We start from the raw sequence: 16583 nt of genomic DNA on the forward strand, positions 1-16583 counted from the left end.
ACGAGAAACATTTCAGGCAAGTGTTTCAAAACTTTTGACCGGTAGTGTAAGTGACCCTTTCATTACATAGTAACAGCTGTAATGAGGCCTCATAAATTTCAAGGAAAAGGAGGCTGAGTTGACTCTGACAGCTTTCATTACATGCTGTGCATTTCTGGTTGCTTTTTCCGTCCTGCAGCATATTCAAATATAAGGACAAATAAATTCAAGAGTCTAATCATTTTAAACAATTCAGAAAAAACAATTCTCAATGTTATATAGTAAGTGGTATACAACAAATATTACGCAAGATCTGAATCACAGTGTTATGTGTTTAAGCATATACATAAATGAAAATGATTACTGCTTTCTTACAAATAGTGTTTCATAATTAAATTGCAACTGCCATTGAGATGAATGGGAAGACTAATGGATATCTAACAGAATGCTATGGGACACAGTTTAATAAGTAAATAAAGCGAAAGGTTTGGTGAAATGTCAATTTGAACATGCAGTTATACGGTGTCTTTAAATGACCAGAATTGTAAAATAAAGAGCTAAAAATATAGGACAAATGTTGATTCTGCATTGTATATTTGAGAGATTTTGCTCATTGTGCCCGCCTCCTATGCCGGACACGCCGGTTCAAATCAAATCAAATCAAATCACTTTATTGTCACACAGCCATATACACAAGTGCAATGGTGTGTGAAATTCTTGGGTGCAGTTCCGATCAACATAGCAGTCGTGACAGTGATGAGACATACGCCAATCTACAATAAACATCAAATTAACACAACACAATTTAAACATCTGTTATACATAATTAAACTCGACTTAAAACATCAAATTAACACAGCACAATTTAAACATCTGTTATACATAATTAAACTCGACTTAAAACATCAAATTAACACAGCACAATTTAAACATCTGTTATACATAATTACACAACTTAAAACATCAAATTAACACAACACAATTTAAACATCTGTTATACACAATTACACTCAACAATATACAATAATAACATACATTGCACAGTATACAATATGCTGTTTTTGTTTTTTTTTTTTTTTTTTTTTACTATATAGATACTATATAGATACACATTATTCAATAAAAATTAAAATATATATGAAAAAAGTATATATATAGAATGTACAGTATTGTACTGTATTGACATTCAGGCTGTCGGTTGATAGTCAGTTGTTAAGAGAGACATAATATAATGACAGTAATATAATTTATGACAGTCCGGTGTGAGATAAAAGAGTAATAAAGTGCAGGGATGATGTATTTTGATCGTGGGAGATCAAGAGTTCAGAAGTCTGATTGCTTGGGGGAAGAAGCTATCATGGAGTCGGCTGGTGCGTGTCCTGATGCTGCGATACCGCCTACCTGATGGTAGCAGTGAGAACAGCCCATGGCTCGGGTGGCTGGAGTCTCTGATGATCCTCCGAGCTTTTTTCACACACCGCCTTGTATATATTTCCTGGAGGGAGGGAAGCTCACCTCCGATGATGTGTTTGGCAGTTCGCACCACCCTTTGCAGTGCTTTGCGGTTGTGGGCAGTGCTATTGCCGTACCAGGCGGAGATGCAGCCAGTCAGGATGCTCTCCACAGTGCAGGTGTAGAACCGTGTGAGGATGTGGCGGTTCATTCCAAACTTCCTCAGCCGTCTCAGGAAGAAAAGGCGCTGATGAGCCTTCTTCACAACGACTTCAGTGTGGACGGACCATGTGAGTTCCTCAGTGATGTGGACACCCAGGAACTTGAAGCTGCTGACTCTCTCCACTGGTGCCCCATTGATGGTGATGGGACTGTGTTCTCTGTCTTTTCTTCTGAAGTCCACCACAAGCTCCTTTGTCTTACTGACGTTGAGGGAGAGGTTGTGCTCCTGACACCAGTGTGTCAGAGTGTGCACCTCCTCTCTGTAGGCTGTTTCATCATTGTCAGTGATCAGACCTACCACCGTCGTGTCATCAGCAAACTTAATGATGGCATTGGAGTTATGTGTTGCCACACAGTCATGTGTGTACAGGGAATACAGTAGTGGGCTGAGAACACAGCCCTGCGGGGCTCCAGTGTTGAGGGTCAGTGATGAGGAGATGTTGCTGCCTATTCTAACCACCTGGCGTCTGCTTGACAGGAAGTCCAGGATCCAGCTGCACAGCGAGCTGTTTAAGCCCAGAGCCCGGAGTTTCTCATCTAGCTTGGAGGGCACTATGGTGTTGAATGCTGAGCTGTAGTCTACAAACAGCATTCTCACATAAGTGTTCTTTTTTTCCAGGTGGGAGAGAGCAGTGTGTATTGTAGATGCAATGGCATCATCAGTGGAGGTGGTTCGAAACCCGTTTGGAGTGGATTGAGCAGGACCGGTTACAGTGGTGCCGTGACCCGGATAGGAGTGAGGTTTAGGGGGTGAGTGTAAGAGTAGCCAGCTGGTATGTGCTGTGCAGTGTGTGTAAACCTCATTCCCCTTGCCTCAAGATACGCACAAGCGACTGACATTAGGGGCTGTAGCATTTAATGTAATTGTTAGCGCACCCGCCTCCCATTCTGGAGACTCCGGTTCAAATCCCACTCGGAGCAGGTTGAGCATGACCAGTTACAGTTGCATGCTTCAAACAAACACCCCAGTCTCATCAAACTAATGTTTCATGCCATTCTCCTTCTGTAAACTTAGAGAATGCTCTACATAATGCATTAGGAGACAATTAGGAACAAAACAATTGGTTAAAGTGTTTTTAACATTGACTGACTCATTTCTGTGGGTAATAAGTCTGTGTGTACAAAGGCTCTGCTTTGTTGAATAAGCCTCCAGCAGTGAACAGCAAGCGTCCACTGTTTATTTAGGGCCTGAAAGCTTTGAACAGGGATCCTGCTGGTTTTTAGCGATTGAAAACGGACGCAAGTACACATCAAGAGTGGGCGTGCTGCTTTTACTCGCCGACCTGTATTGAGAAAACTCAGACTGAAGTGGAGAAGAAAGGGCAGAGGGTTAATGAAACTGTTTAGAGTACCTCTTTCTCTGAGCTGTTGAATATGTAACATGACTCTAATAGGAAAGAAAGTTACACCACCAGGTCAGGACTATCTGTTAGTTCAACAAACAGCAGACAGAATATTTGTAAAAATTTGTTTGAAAACAATGTTTATTTTTGCAATTTCATTTGGTGATGCTTGAGTGATACCAAAGTCTTAGCAAGTCAGTCCACTGTCGGCCATCTTTGGAACACTCCCGGGAAGCTATTTTCAGTCATGAAAGTGCAGCTCTTACTTGAACGGTGGAACACCGAAATCTCCAAAACGGTTGGTTAAGATTACGATCAAAGAACATTTTTCAAATCAGCAGTAAAATCTGACAACACCGGTGTCATAAATTGTGCTTCTTTACCTCAGATTATGCTAAAAAAATGCAATTTTCCCTGCTTGTCTAGCTAATGTGCATGCGTGTTCTCAAGTCGACTGACAGGCAATGTATGTATCTAAAAGGTGATTGGCTCTTTTACCTGTAAGACGGGACTTAATTTCTACATCCGTTGATGTTGGCCGTTCCAATTTCTCCCATTCATTTTAATAGAAGTGACCCGTCTCTGCTATATAGTCTCTGGTGATATCCGCTGTTCCTGGATCAGCCATCTTGCGTGTCGGCCATTTTGAAATCTGTCATAAAATTCTGTATTTTACCAATATTTTTGCATATCGAGGAGAAAGTTGGTATGTATCATCAGCACCATGCCCTGAAGGTACCCAGGATGTTTGGGAATAGCACCACCTAGTGGCCAAAAGATATAACCAAATGTTTAAATATAATGTTTGATTACTTTGGCCTACTTAAGCCTGTTCTCCATACATTCCTTGGGTCAGAGTACAATGATACCAATTTTTCCAGTTTCCATTTTTCCTGTCCACCACTTTTTATTTGAAAACCTACTTTTTTAAACTCCTTCTACAACGTTCATTGGATCTTCACCAAATTTGGTTCAAACCATCTTTAGACCATGTTGGCCAAAAAATTATAGAAATCTTTTTGATAGACCAAACCGTTTGCATGTAACGCGTCAATGAATTTGATGGCAAGATACCAAAAAAAAAAAAAAAAAAATAACAAATCTTAGGGTGTATCTCTGCAACACTTTGACGTATTGACATGAAACATAATTAGTGACAGCACCACCTATTGGTCAAAGGTTATAATACATTTTGTTGACATTTTATGTAATTCTACTAATGGCTTTTAAACCACTATGAATATAGCATCTCCGGTGATAGTTTTATTGCTATTTTTGCTGTTGGTGTGCTTGGCCCCATAATTGCTGCTTACAGCTATGTTTTTTTTTTTATCTGATACTGGGTAGGTAATAGTTAAAGTTGGGGTTAGTTTGTTTGAAATTAATGAGGACCACATCATACTCAGCAAAATCACGTTTGCCTAATTGATCTTGCAACATATTCAAAAGTGTACTTTTCCATCACCAGCGAAGTACAAACTTTTAGTGTATAGTACAAGTATGCGAACTGGGATACAGTCAGAATATGTCAGCCCTGTTTGACTCAGGATGTTGGATGCAGTAGCCACAGCAATAAAACCCACAACCTGCTTTATAAAACACCCACTGAGATGTGACCCTTCCAAGCCGTGAAGGCTGAACTCTTCCCTGGAGCACAGCAATGCTGCCCAATTGGAGTGAGACCAGCAGTAAGAGGAAATGCAGGCAGCCAGCTTTGCTGATAGACTAGCTATCCCTCAAGCCACCAATGCGTGAAAATCCTGTTGTACTGAGGATGTATTAAGCTGCTTAATAAGGCAGATTTCCAGATCATCAACCGTAGGTACATCGAGCATATGTTGCTGGCTTGACGTATAGCCACGCCAGCCCAGAATCGCTTGAGCAAAGCAATGTTTTTATTTATTTAGCTATTTACTTTTGGCTTGCTTTGCATTCTACAGTACTTTAAAAAGCTATTAGAGTTAAAGGACTCACCATCTGCACAAACATCATTATCCTGTTAAATGTGGCTCTTGCAAAGGCTTAGCAGACCTTCTGTATTCCTCAATTTATCTACTGGAATGACAGATTGAGAATAGGAATTAACCTTTGGATAGCAGTGAATGTTTATGTGGCAACAGTATAATCGCATTTCCCAAAAGAGGTGGATGTGACTCCTGGCATCCATGTTTCGTGAAGTTGTCTAGTTACTCACGTTTGAAGTTAGTTAGTTGAAGATAGTTGCTTGTCAAAATTTTTCAAATTGCTGTCTGTTTACTGTGGTAAACATATTTAGAATGTGTAGAAAGTAAATCCTTGAGAATCTGGTGATTCAGATGCTATAAGCAAAAGCCTTCAGTCAGCGAAAAAGTTCTTGGATGACATGCTTAATATTTATAGAGCAAGAAGTGGGTTTATACTTCTTCAAATTGATTACCCTCCCAGAATAGTAACTAGTTCAGGAGTGCCACAGTTAATCAGAAATCTTTTTTTTTTTTTTTTTTTGCAGTTGGAAAAATGCCTAGGTCATCCTATGAGCAACACTAAATAGATTCCACAGCGTGACTTCTACTGAGGACAATGTGCCCTTGGAACACTGGGAGAGTCTAGCACACGTAGAGAGATCTCCCACTAAAGCCATGAAATTGAACTCTCATTGTATTTTTTTAAACCATAGTGGTAGCTCACTGTTTTAAGCGCTTGGATACGAAATGCAAATAACAATGGCATTGCTGACAAGGACACCAAACCTGGTGCGATGTGTCAATGTGCCGTTTTTTTAATCTGAGTGCGAACGCAAATGAGATTGTAGAGCTTCGGCAAGGGTCAGGATTATTCATGATTAATTAAATAATGACTTTGTCTTTTCCTCACATAAACTACTGCATCGTTTTTGAATACTTGGAATATAGTGCACAAATAATATGGATTATTTTATGGTATTTAACTGTGCTTTTTACAGTGGTCACTGTAAACTGTGACTGTATGAAAAGAGCAGTGTAAAGTGCCGTTCACACCGAATGCGCGATTGTGTCCATTTGTTACATTTTTTTAAAAATTGTTTTAACATGGGCTATACAGATGTCTCTGACCATTGCGCCGTGTTTCGTACTTTTTTATGCGTCTCATGCATGAGCATAGCATTTTTAGATGCTGTGTCAAGTTAAAAAGAACTTAAACTTTTAAAAACGCAACTCGAAACCTTCGTACTGTTCTATCCAGTGTGCTGCCAGCATTGAGTAAGTTACTAAAAAAAAGTAATTTACTACAAATTTCTAATTACTACTCTAAAACTGTAATCAGATTACTGACTTATTACTTCATTAAAAAAGTTATCACTTTACTAATAACTTCTAAGTTACTCTCTAAAACACTTTTCATAGAAAATCTTTAGTTTTTTCATGCAACGAATTCAAAGTAATGTCTATATTTCCACCTTGTTCATTGATTCGTTAAGGGACGCACATCCTTCAGCTGTCACAAAACATAAATAGATTTACATATTGATGTAATTTTAATATGAATGTTTTAAATGTATTTTACTTAAAAAATAATCCAAGTACTCAAAAGTTATTAACTTTTAAAAGTCAGTAACTGTAATCTGATTACAAGGAATTCACATTTAATGGACTCCACTACTTTGTATTATTATTATTACTAAAACAGTAATTAGATAAGAGTAATTAATTACTTTGTAATTAGATTACAGCCAACACTGGCTGTGTCTAGCATTGTTTAGCGCAAGGATGGTCTGAATGGCCCCTAAATATTCTTCCAGATTTTTGCCATTTGTGTTCTACAAAAACTTAATGGTATACAGGTTTGAAATGTCTTTGAGGGTGAGTAAATAATAAGGTTAAACTGCTGATTTCAATAGGCAGCATTTTCAATAAACTTTTCATTCATTTCTAAATGTTAGATAGGTGAATAAAATCAACTATTCTTTGATATTGCATGACTAAATCCTTGTTCTGTTACATTCAATCCTGTGCCCTTCTAAGTCTTGATCTAGCCTGTTTATTAAATGTGAGAATCGTACCTCTAAAAGGAGCAAATACAGGAATATTTACAATGTTCCACGCTTCAGTGTGAGAGCGGAACATCAAAGACCTTGAATCTGACATGAGGAGATAAAGCAGTAGTAAAGTAGAGATACATGATGTGTATGAATTATTCACCACAGGTATATTGTGAGCCGCCAATGAACTGATAAGAAGAATTCTCGTCCAGTCATGAAGGGAAAGAGAAAGATTAAATAAACAAATATTTTGTAGTGGCAAATAAGATATGGTGATGCTAACAATTTTTTTTCTGACCAAGCCAAACAACTTCAGTTTTTTATTTATGTGTATTTAAAATGATTGGTGCATGGCCAACTGTATCTCTTTAAAGGTTTGGAACAATATCTGCTAGGCAAAATGTTACTCGGTCTAAACTTTTATGTGCTTTTATGTCAAACGGTCTTTCAACTTGTGTTATATTTTGAATAGTTTATCTTAAGGCTTGAGTTACTGATGGCAAATGATCCATAAGGTCCACAAAAATGTGCACTCTATAGCTGATAAGATCAGAAAAACAATGGAAAAAGAGATGATATCTGACAATATTACCGATCCAATCCAGTGTTTTTAATTGAACACTTGCTTGGTAAAGAACATAATACAATGACAGAACTAGAATTCATAAGAACATCAATAAATATTGATTAACACACATGGACTGTATTCACACAGCCTGACTCTGAGTACTGTGAAGGAAATAGTAAAAAAAAGAAAATATGCCATGAACAATCATATTTCAGTGCAGACCTCCACAGAAGATGGTGTTTAATGGAGACAGGATGGAGAGTTAGTCTGTGTGAGTGAGATCCAGGAACTTTAAGCAACAAACACATCCAGATTTCATTTTAAAAAAGTGAAAAATAAAACAATAATTAAATAAATGAGTGAAAATATCACAAGTTAAAAACAGAAAGCCAACAAAGTCTGTACATCACTGAGGAGTGGTGTCAAAAGGTTTAATGGTTTTGCTGAAAAGTTTTGCTACTGCCGGAGGAATGAATTTACTGCTTCTAACACCAGGAAAGTTTTGGCAAATAATAAAGATGGGATGGACTTCAAGCATAGCATTTTTTTTTTTTTTTACAGTTTTTTATACAGAAAACAGAGAAACTCTACTATGCTCGGGTCTTTTAAAGAGTAAGTAAAGAAAGATTGGACAAAATATTTTGTGATTATTTTGTTAAGATTGTAAAGTGAGAATTACATATGTGGCTGGAGTATCTCAGAAAAAGTCACCAGAGCACCTGTTAGTCCAAATGGATATCAATCTTGTTTCTCGCGCTGTGAATTCGGCGACAGTAGGTTAAAAGTTTTGCTGCTAAAATCGGCCTGTGCTTACCGAAGTGTAGTTGAATGTTTCTGAGTGAAATGCCCACAGAGTGGCAGCAAAAGTGAGTTGAATTTTTAGTTGTAAATGATGCAATACAGTAAACTATAATGCATATTATATTGACCCTACTCCCTAACCTAATCCCCAACCCTAAACCTACCGTCAGTGGAGTAAAAATTAAATTTTAGAGTGAAAATGCAATAAAGTAATCACGCTTATCATTGTTTATGTGAATGCTATTCCTTCCTGGTTTCCACGGGACCAGAATCCGTGTCTCTAGGGTTGCTTGCACAACACGGTAGCACTAGCGGGAAATGCTACCACACTTGAATTGATGCAAAAATGTCTGATTGTGGAGGGCGCTTGTCGGTAATTCAGCTTTATCTTTATGATTTCAGGGTACATGAACTTTCGGAAGCAAAAAGCTGAACGATTTGAGTTATCATGTTAAGGATTTACACAAACACTAAGTAAGAGCAATAGTAATGCTTGCCTTAGCAACGGTCAACTCCAAATAAGCAAATGTATATCTGCCTTTTCTTGCCTTAATATTCCATTACAATGTTAAATAACAGCCTTAAGCACATAGTCTTCTTTAAAGTCTTTTCTTTCCTTCTCTGACAGAGCTATCATCAAAAGACCCATCTGCATGGCAAGGTCGGTTGTAATGATATGACAGCCAGCTCGGATGGAATTTACAGATAGGATTATGAGCCAATGGAGACATATGGTAGAGACTTATATTAGGCAAAGGGCAGTCTATGAAAGCACAGTATAGGTGAACAGGGAACGCCGGAGGTTCAGGTTAAGTATATTAAGCAGCTGTAGCTTCCAGAAACATGCCTCTAGAGGTTCAACTTGCTTCTTTGTAATGTTAATTCCCTTCCTGACACCATCCAATCAGAGACATTTTCACCAGACGAAGATAACGCACAAAAAATTCAGCAGTGCTACACTTGCTGTTAATACTGAGTGCGATAGGCAGCAAGGTGATGATGGATGTGCCGTGTTATGTGCAATCCTGATTAAATAGAGGACACTGTGCTCCTGCCTCATACCAGCATTTCCTTTTTACCTCCAACAAACAAGAAAAGGGCATGGTTAACCTCTTGTTACAACGTTTGCATTACATCACAATGAAGTACATGCAAAAATGCCATGCTCAACTGATGTGCCTTTGACAACAAAGTGTCATTTACTCAGAGGCTGTTGTGAGAAATGCATGTGAATTTGCATGTTTCGTTTGAATTTTAACAAATCGTGCTGAATGAGCTATGCTAAATAAGACTATCACAATGTTTATGCTTTATTTCATTCTTTCTTGATAGTTTGTTCATTCTTTTGTTTAATAGTTTGTTCTTTCGTTCGACAGTTTCTTTCTTTCAAATGTTTATTCTTTAGTTCATTAATTTGTCTCTTTCGTCCAGTGGTTTGTTCAGTGGCCTTTTCTTTCTAGTTTGTTCAGTCTTTCTTTTGGTCAAATGTTCATTAGTTAGTTTGTTTCCTTCTTTCTTCGATAGATTGTTCATTAGTTTGTTCTTTCTTTCGATAGTTTGTTCAGTCTTTCGATAGTTTGTTCAGTCTTTCGATAGTTTGTTCATTCCTTCGACTGTTCATTCATTCATTCTTTCAATTGTTCATTCATTCGTTCCTTCTTTCATTCGACAATTCATTGATTTGTTTTTTTTTTCTTTCTTGATAGTTTGTTTATTCTTTTGTTTAATAGTTGTTCTTTCGTTTGGTAGTTTCATTTTTTATTTTGTTCAGTAGTTCATTCATTCGTTCTTTCTTTTGTTTTTTGTTTTTTTTGTTTTTTGGGATTTTCCCCCTTTTTCTCCCAATTTGGAATGCCCAATTCCCAATGCGCTCTAAGTCCTCGTGGTCACATAGTGATTCGCCTCAGTCCGGGTGGTGGAGGACGAATCCCAGTTGCCTCCGCGTCTGAGACAGTCAACCCACGCATCTTATCAGGTGGCTTGTTGAGCGCGTTGCCACGGAGACATAGCGCGTGTGGAGGCTTCACGCCATCCACCGCGGCAACCATGCTCAATTCACCACGCGCCCCACCGAGAACAAACCACATTATAGCGACCACGAGGAGGTTACCCCATGTGACTCTACCCTCCCTAGCAACCGGGCCAATTTGGTTGCTGGAGTCACTCAGCACACCCTGGGATTCAAACTAGCGATCTACCGAACTCCAGGGGTGGTAGCCAGCGTATTTTATCACTGAGCTACCCAGGCCCCGTTCTTTCTTTTGTTTGATAGTTTGTTAGCCGAGCTATAATCGCATTATCTAGGTCTGTTAGTCCGACTACGCAAATATCCGACTGGTACAATTTCTTTCGGACTAAAGCCATTTAAATGATGTTTTAAGAAGACAAATTATTGTTTTAGTCTGACTTAAATTTAACATTTAAAATGTAAGTGTACTGTATGTTCCACAATTGTAAATGCAAAGGGGTGTTGCAGCTGGCTTAACAACCTCAAGGATGGCAATTGTTCTGTGGCAATTAGTCAGAAAACTTGCCACAAGACAACCCCGCAGCTGCCACTCACAGTTCTATAGAAAGCCTGCCAAAAGGAAGCTGTGAACAACCTCTGTTTAGAGGTTCATTTTCATAATCAAGGCTTGCAATTAAGTTGCCACATTGTTAGCCATCTGCCTTCCTTCACCAGCCTTTGCTGAGGACTGTAAAGAGCTATTAGTGTGATTTAGAGGTATATTAGCAGCTAATATGGACTATTACGATATTGAGAATCAGTCTGAGACTCCAATCTTGATAGAAAAATTGCACAGCACTGGTATTAGTTTTGATGCAAGTCAGGGGTGGACATTAGGATGAATCTCACAAAACCTGTCAAGAACATGTCCAGGTCATATTTCACCCCAAAATAATAATAAAAAAATTTGAAATTGTATTTTGCTGAAGAAAATTCTCATCACTGTAATGAACAAAAAATCTCATTACGGTAATGCGAAAAATCATTATATTATTAATTAATTATTTAAATAAAACAAACATTGTATTACAGTAACATTTTACTTTAAAAATATATCTTTTTTGTAATAAAACATCTGAATGGTCCTTAAAATAGACTTCGCTGTCTTGAGCTGACACTGGACATTGAAAGAGGGGCAGCGAGAGATAAACACAAACCTTTGCGTTAGACAAATGCATAATAAAGTACAGGGTTGGCCCCTTTTAAGGTAAGGAGGTTAGCTGAAAGAGTAGAGAATAAGTAGAATAAAGAGCAGTACTCATTTGAGTCTGCTGTCACTGTACTCTTTGAAAAAAAGGACATGCACCTGGTACGAAAGAAAAGTGTTTTGAAACCGCAGTGAGACCAGACCACATTCTCCACTCTAAGGGGAACAGAAGGCCAAAACCTGCATCTCAAATGGACTGTGTTCAATATGAGCTTCTCCTGTTTAACCTCATGATCTTCAGTGCTGGAGGTAAAATTGCCTATGAAATTTACCCATGAGCACTTCCAACATCTGACCTGTAAATAATTGTGCACCATCTGGATGAGCTTTTCTTTCTTTCTTTCGTTCTTTCTTTCTTTCTATAATTTGTTCATACTTTCATATGTTCATTCTTTCTTTAGTTTGATAGTTCTTTCATTTGTTCTTACATTTGATAGTTTGTTTCTGTCTTTTGTTCGATAGTTTGATCTTTCTTTTGATAGTTTGTTTAGTCTTTCATAAGATCAGTGATTCTTTTGTTTGATAGTTTGTTCTTTCTTTCATACATTTGATAGATTGTTAGTTTGTTCTCTTTCTTTCCTTTCTCATCAATCTTTTATTCCTATATGCTTGCCTTTTCGTTCTTTTTCTTTATTTTGATAGTTAATTTATTTGTTCTTTCGTTTGTGTAAAAGTTGATTTAGTTTGTTCACATTTTGGTCTAATTGTTTGTTCATTCATTCTTACATTTGAAAGTTACGTTCTGTCTTTTGTTTGATAGATTGTTCATTCATTTGTTCTTTCTTTCAATAGTTTGTTCATTTCGTTTGATAGTTCATTTCTTTTTTCATTCAATAGTTTAATTCGTTTGTTCTTTTTTCTTTGGACAGTTTGTTCATTCTTTCATTCGATAGTTTGTTATTTCTTTCATTCAGTTAGTTAATTTGTTCTTTCTTTCTTTTTCTTTTGTACATTTGATATTTTGTTAGTTTATTCTCTTTCTTTCCTTTCTCATCTTTCACAAATTCGTTCATGCTTGCCCTTTCGTTCTCGTTCTTTCAGTAGTTTGTTCATTTGCTCTTTCTTTCTTTCATTTGTCCGATTGTTTGTTAGTTGGTTCTTTCTTTCTTTTGATAATTTGTTAATTCTTTCTTTTGATAGTTTGTTCATTCATTCTTTCATTTGAAAGTTAGTTTTTCTTTTGTTTAATAATTTGTTAATTTGTTTGTTCATTCTTTCTTCAGATAATTTGTTCGAGTATCGTTTGATAGTTCGTTAATTCTTTTTTTTTTTTGTTGATTTTCTCCCCTTTTCTCCCCAATTTTTTGGCATGCCCAATTCCCAATGCGCTCTAAGTCCTCGTGGTGGCGTAGTGACTCTCCTCAATCCGGGTGGCGGAGGATGAATCTCAGTTGCCTCCGCGTCTGAGACCGTCAATCCACGCATCTTATCACGTGGCTTGTAGAGCGCGTTACCGCAGAGACCTAGCGCGTGTGGAGGCTTCATGCTATTCTCCGCGGCATCCATGCACAACACACCATGCGTCCCACTGAGAGCGAGAGCCACATTATAGCGACCACGAGGAGGTTAACCCAACGTGACTCTACCCACCCTAGCAACCGGGCCTATTTGGTTGCTTAGGAAGCCTGACTGGAGTCACTCAGCACACCCTGGATTCGAACTTGCGACTCCAGGAGTGGTAGTCATTGTCTTTACTTGCTGAGCTACCCAGGCCCCCTTACGTTTATTCTTTTGTTAGATAGTTTGTTTGTTATTTCTTTCATCCGATAATTTGTTTGTTCTTTCTTTTTCGTTCACTTACCCTTTCTTTCAGTAGTTCATTTGTTTGTTAGTTCCTTCTTTCTTTTGTTCGAAAGTTTGTTAGTTCGTTCTCTTTCTTTCCATTCATGTCTTTTATCCGCTTGGCTTTCTCTCTCTGTCTTTTATCATTCATGCAATATTTTGTTAGTTTAGTTCTTTCTTTCTTTTTCCTCTTCTTTCTTTCATTTGTTCAATCACTTTTCTTCCTTTCTTTCTTACTTGTTCCACCCATGGACATCCACCCCTCTTTAATTTCTTCCTTTAGTGTGCTACTTTGAGAAGCTAATTATGGGCATAGCGTGCGACCCCAAGGCTGTTAAGAGTACCTTGTCACTTGCCCTGTTTGATGTGGCATTTACTGTATGTAGCTGAGTGCAATTAGGACCAGAGAGTCTCTCTCATTCCATCCTCTTATTCTTTCTCACTTTCCACTCTCTCGCTGACAAGGCCCGACGGGACAATTTCTCCTCTGTGAGTGAGAAAGTGGGAGATCATGACAAAGACCATTGATAACAGACACAGGGACCACTAGTAACAAGGGATTTTACAGTGACACTTTTTATCTAACTAATTCTTGTCAAGTCACTCAAAGTCAATGAAAAAAAACTTTCAGTGCTCAATGGTTGAAATCTGTGTGACAACAGTAATGGCTAACTGTCTGCTTGATAAAGGCTGTTCACTAGAATTGGGGCCAACTGAGAGACAACTGAGTATATTATTTGCAGACACTGTTCTAATGTGGTGAATGATTTTGAAGGGATGGTTCAACATAAAAGAGAAAATTCTGTCATCATTTACTCATCCCTATGTCGTTCCAAACATGTATGATCTTTTTTTTCTTCCATGGAACACAGCAGAATGTCCAAGCAGCTTCTTTCAATTTTACATGGCAAGGTTTTCTGTGAAGAACGACATCAATTTCAGTCTGTTCCTCACACAAAGCTTCAGAAGACTTGGAATATAACACACAAGTTATATGGACTAATTTTATGGCACTTTTATAGGGCTTTTACAGTCGTTTTTGGAGCTTTACGGCATCCGTCCTTATGTACATTCATGGTTTAGAAAAGAGAAATGTAACTATTCTACTTAACATTTCCTTTTGTGCTCCATGAAATAAAGGAAAACAAAGGTTTGGAATCAACATGAGGGTATGAGGGATTTTTGGATGCACTATCCCTTTTTAAATATTTAGAAAAAAAAATGTTATCCAGTTTTTCAAAATCAGGATAAGCACCACTCCTCTCAACCAAAAACACATCAAAGATACGCAGAAATACTGTATAAATCAGGGTAATGTCTTAAAAAGAGTAAACCAACATCAAAACAGTCAAGAAATACTCTCAAAAGCTGAGCAAATCCATAGTAAACAACATGAAAAGTATTCCTCGATCATTTTGATTTGGTCCGGCATTTTGAAATGAAATACATTATTTACATTTTGAACCAACCCACCCTCTCTTATAATGCTTATGTAAAAAATACATAAACAGTTACCTAGAGTGTTTTCTACATTGAAGGTACGAAATAACTTTCTTCTGTGGGCTTATAAAGGATCCACGAAAATGAGGAGCAACTTTAACAGATAAAGAGAATGAATGAGTGAAATAGTCATAGTCCTTGTGAGGTCCAGCAGCACCCCTCTGATCATAGTGGGGGTAGACTGATCCAGAAGTAAGGGGGAAAGGTGAAAGGCTGTTGGATATCAAAGATAAGGAGGTTTGGGCTGTTGGAAAAGGATATTTTGATTTACAGGTATGGGCAAGGGGATTATTTGGTTAGAAATGGCCGTGACCCTCCTGTTGACTTCGATGACCTCCTGAACCATGCCTCTTGTGCCTTCTGCGCTCATGATGGGACTTGTGGTGATGGCGTCTGTAGCGGTGAGATCTTCGTGCTATGGATAGAAGCGAGAATAAAGGTGAATGAAGAGGAAATAGAGCAAGCTAACATCCTATGAATTTAATGGTGGCTCCCACATTTAGCCCACTTAACCAAACATAGTAAGCTGATGTTAAAATATATTAAGTTTGGCTCGAATTAACCTCCTGAGACCCCACATCCACATGCATGGACATTACGTTTTGGCTTCACTATAGGCTATACATAATTTCATTTCATATAAACCAACTGATCTCAGTTTAGGAAAATCTAGGCTGTCATTAAAGGGTTAAACCTTCAATGTAACGAGTCATGTGACAAAACAACATGGCGCCGATCACAGCAGTTTGTCTTTGGGAGAAATGCCAACAAAACTACATCTGGTAAGAAATCTAATTAAGTTTTTACATTGAAACCTGTTAGAGTCAAAAGATAAGAGTCTCTAGTTTCATCTGATATGCCATTTTAAATATTACATTGATTTATCGCGAAATGGTACGTTGTTAAACACAATGACCACGTACGTGGAATATAGGCTCATCCTATATTCACTGTGCATTACCACATTGAGAATCAATGGGCTCATCCATAGCTGGAAAATGTTACTTTCAGAGGCTGTATACGGAGTTAGGATGAAAATAAGGTGCATTTAAAACTGTTCCAAGACCAGTGCAGACAAACAGCACACCTTGAAGTTAAGTCATTCCCTAATCAGGTAGCAAGGGAGCATTCTATAGCTTTCCTATGCAGCCAAGTGCATTCACTCCTAACATCCGGTCAAAAGTTCAGTTTCAGGCTGCAGATGATGTTTGGACCACTCAACATGTTTGGCAGACATGGGACAATGGTAATCAGTACATACACTGGCAGCCAAAAGTTTGGAATAATGTACAGATTTTGCTCTTATGGAAAGAAATTGGTACTTTTATTCACCAAAGTGGCATTCAACTGATTACAATGTATAGTCAGAACATTAATAAATGTGAAAAATTACTATTACAATTTGAAAAAAAATGTCAGAACTTCTTAAACTACTTCAAAGAGTTCTCATCAAAAAATCCTCCATGTGCAGCAATGACATCTTTGCAGATCCTTGGCAATCTAGCTGTCAGTTTGTCCAGATACTCAGGTAACATTTCACCCCATGCTTCCTGTAGCACTTGCCATAGATGTGTCTGTCTTGTCGGGCACTTCTCACACACCTTACAGTCTAGCTGATCCCACAAAAGCTCAATGGGGTTAAGATCCATAACACTCTTTCCCCTTCTGTCACTCACTCGACATTGTGTCGATGTAGTGACACTAGGGGTCGCTCTTGGGAGCCC

The 16583-nt window shown here is 38.0% G+C and overlaps 1 protein-coding gene across 1 annotated transcript in view; it reads right to left on the reverse strand.

The window, feature by feature from the left end:
* Nucleotides 1-10046: 10046 nt before the first annotated feature.
* Nucleotides 10047-16583, reverse strand: part of LOC127438409 (neurocan core protein-like) — a 149476-nt gene continuing 142939 nt past the window's right edge. The window contains exon 14 of the mRNA XM_051693975.1: nucleotides 10047-15274. Coding sequence (XP_051549935.1) covers nucleotides 15156-15274 — 119 coding nt within the window. The 3' untranslated portion in view covers nucleotides 10047-15155. The remainder of the gene's footprint in view (nucleotides 15275-16583) is intronic.

Source organism: Myxocyprinus asiaticus, chromosome 49, assembly GCF_019703515.2.
Source record: "Myxocyprinus asiaticus isolate MX2 ecotype Aquarium Trade chromosome 49, UBuf_Myxa_2, whole genome shotgun sequence".
Lineage (NCBI taxonomy): Eukaryota > Metazoa > Chordata > Actinopteri > Cypriniformes > Catostomidae > Myxocyprinus > Myxocyprinus asiaticus.